Raw genomic sequence first — 2,318 nt, forward strand, 5'->3', positions numbered from 1 at the left:
ACCTTATTGAATTCTTAGTTGTTTCTTTTATAATATCATTTTGTTTTGTTTATTTTTTGTATAAAATATAATATATGAATCTTTGCTTTAAATAAATGAATTAATTTAATTAAATAAAAACCATAATTTTTTGGGAATGTTTTGGGTAATTTGATATGGTATATCATATTAGCCGATGGGGTATATCACATTACCACCCCATTTTTACAAACCGACGTTTTCGAATTTTTATAGTTTTAAACAACTATCTTCCTCAAAACTGAACAAAATGCAATACTATTTCGGAATATGTTGGGAAATGCCTGAACCTATCGCATTAATAGAAATTATACTAGTTTCCTCTTCAAAATGTTGATTAGTCATCGAAAAAAGTATGCCTATATCACAATACCCAAAATTACTCTATATTTATTTTCTTAACCTGGAAGACCTCCTCTATCCATACATACTCGATTTCGGGGGAAGCTATTCTAAAATTTACCCAGCGTTTTTTATAATATTTTCTAATTTGGGCAGATCGGACATAATATTATAATTACTTTTGGGTATTTAAATTAAAAGAAAGAAGATTTACTGCATATTCACATTGTACAGTAAACTCACCTTTCAGGCCACTCACACTTTTAGGTAAAAATTCACCAGTTTCAAAAGATCGTCATAAACTTTTATTTTCTGCGAAATTCACTTGACACTTATTGTAATAAAATGGGTTTAATTGAACTGTAGTATTGGATAGTTTAACAACGTTAAATGTATGTTATATAAATATAAACTGATAAATTATATATATTGGAACTAGTAGGTTTTAAAAAACGTTAAATATATATTAGATATAACTATAACTCGGGTAAGTGGAACCTCTGCGAATGGTAGGCACCTTGTCGCGGTGCAGGGGCTTAGGCGCAAGGCATACTCGGCGCACCCCAACCTATGCGGCTGGTGCTGGTGAGCACTGACCATGCGGGGTGACGGGTGCCGCATGCGTGCGCTAACCAAGAGCTACCACCTCCTAATCCAGGGCGTTATGCGACTCCCGTGCCCACTGGATGAGTTGCAGCCGGGAGGTTAAATTCGGCTGTATTCTAACGGAGCCTCCGCAACACCGGGCCGAATTAGGGAGTAACTGTGGCCTTACCGCGCCATGGGGCTCTGGCGTGGCGGACCCTCTAGTTTCCCATATAAATTGATAGACCCGACAGCTCACCCCGTTGAGCCAAAGGTCGTAAAAACAAGATGAACAAGAACAAAAACAACAACACAAACTCGGATTTAGACACTAGGCGACAACTTCGGAAAACGGACTCGGACAACGAAAGGGACATCGGTGCAGCGGCAGTCAAAGGGGGTCAGGGAGCTAGACGGAAATTTAGCTTCCTCGACGCTCTCTCGCCAGAAGAACGGGCGCTGTTTGAGGAGCACGCTAGGGAGGATGACGATGTGCCCTCCTGCAGCGGCGCTCGCCTGGGGGAACGCCGGGTGCAGCCACAGCAACAACAAGTGCCACCAAGACCCCCGCCGAAAGGTGTAGCGGGTCGGACTCAGGTGAGTCTCATCGGGCAGGGCCCGGTGGTGGTCGTAAGAGGAAAAGGGGAAGGCGCGGAAGAGGTGGGCAACGACCCCTTCCAGAAGCCGGTCAACCCGGTGGATGCGATGATCCACGCAGGAAAGGTTCCACTATGAAGTGGTACCTGCGGAACCTCCGTGATGCGGACGCTGTAAAAGGCATTCGCATGGCTGTACTGCCTCTCAGCTACCCGGTGGAGTCGCTTACACCGGAGGAGCTCACGGTGCTCCAGGATCTCCTCACGGAGGAGGTGTTCAGAGGGGAGGACTATGCGGCGTCCTTCCTGGGAGTGGAGTTTAGAGGAGGAATGCTGCAGGTAGACTGCGTGGATAAGGCGTCCGCTGACTGGCTGAAGGAGTACGCTCCAACGCTCGGAGGCTGGAAGGGTCCTGTCCTTTGCGCGAAGAGGGCGGAAGATTTGCCAATCATGCACAGCATGACAATGTTCCCCCCTCGGTGCGGGGACAAGCCCTATGAGTTCGTCTTGGCGCTGGTGAAAAACCAGAACCGGGTACTCAGCATCTCGTCCTGGCGCGTCGTGAGCAAAAATGGAGGAGATCGGAGGTATGAGAGGATGGAGACTCAACCTGTTCATCGACGATGAGTCGTACAGGTACGTCCGGGCAGCGAGCTTCCGCCTGTACKRYAGGTTCAGCACGGTGGTCATACGGCCCAACAGGCCTGCAGCCACCGGGAGCAAGGGAGCAGCAACGCCAGCAACTCTCCAGAACAAAGATGCGGACAAACCGACAGT

General features: G+C 47.1%; 1 protein-coding gene across 1 annotated transcript; it reads left to right on the forward strand.

Annotated features, from left to right (window-relative positions):
• Positions 1-2,091: 2,091 nt before the first annotated feature.
• Positions 2,092-2,208, forward strand: LOC108975487 (the record flags this gene model as incomplete). Its single annotated transcript, XM_018943985.1, is given in 1 exon segment — positions 2,092-2,208. A coding segment is annotated over 1 exon segment (96 nt), but the record flags the coding sequence as incomplete, so codon positions are not given.
• Positions 2,209-2,318: the final 110 nt, after the last annotated feature.

Source organism: Bactrocera latifrons, unplaced genomic scaffold (assembly GCF_001853355.1).
Source record: "Bactrocera latifrons isolate USDA-ARS-PBARC rearing strain unplaced genomic scaffold, ASM185335v1 scaffold_657, whole genome shotgun sequence".
Taxonomy (NCBI): Eukaryota; Metazoa; Arthropoda; class Insecta; order Diptera; family Tephritidae; genus Bactrocera; species Bactrocera latifrons.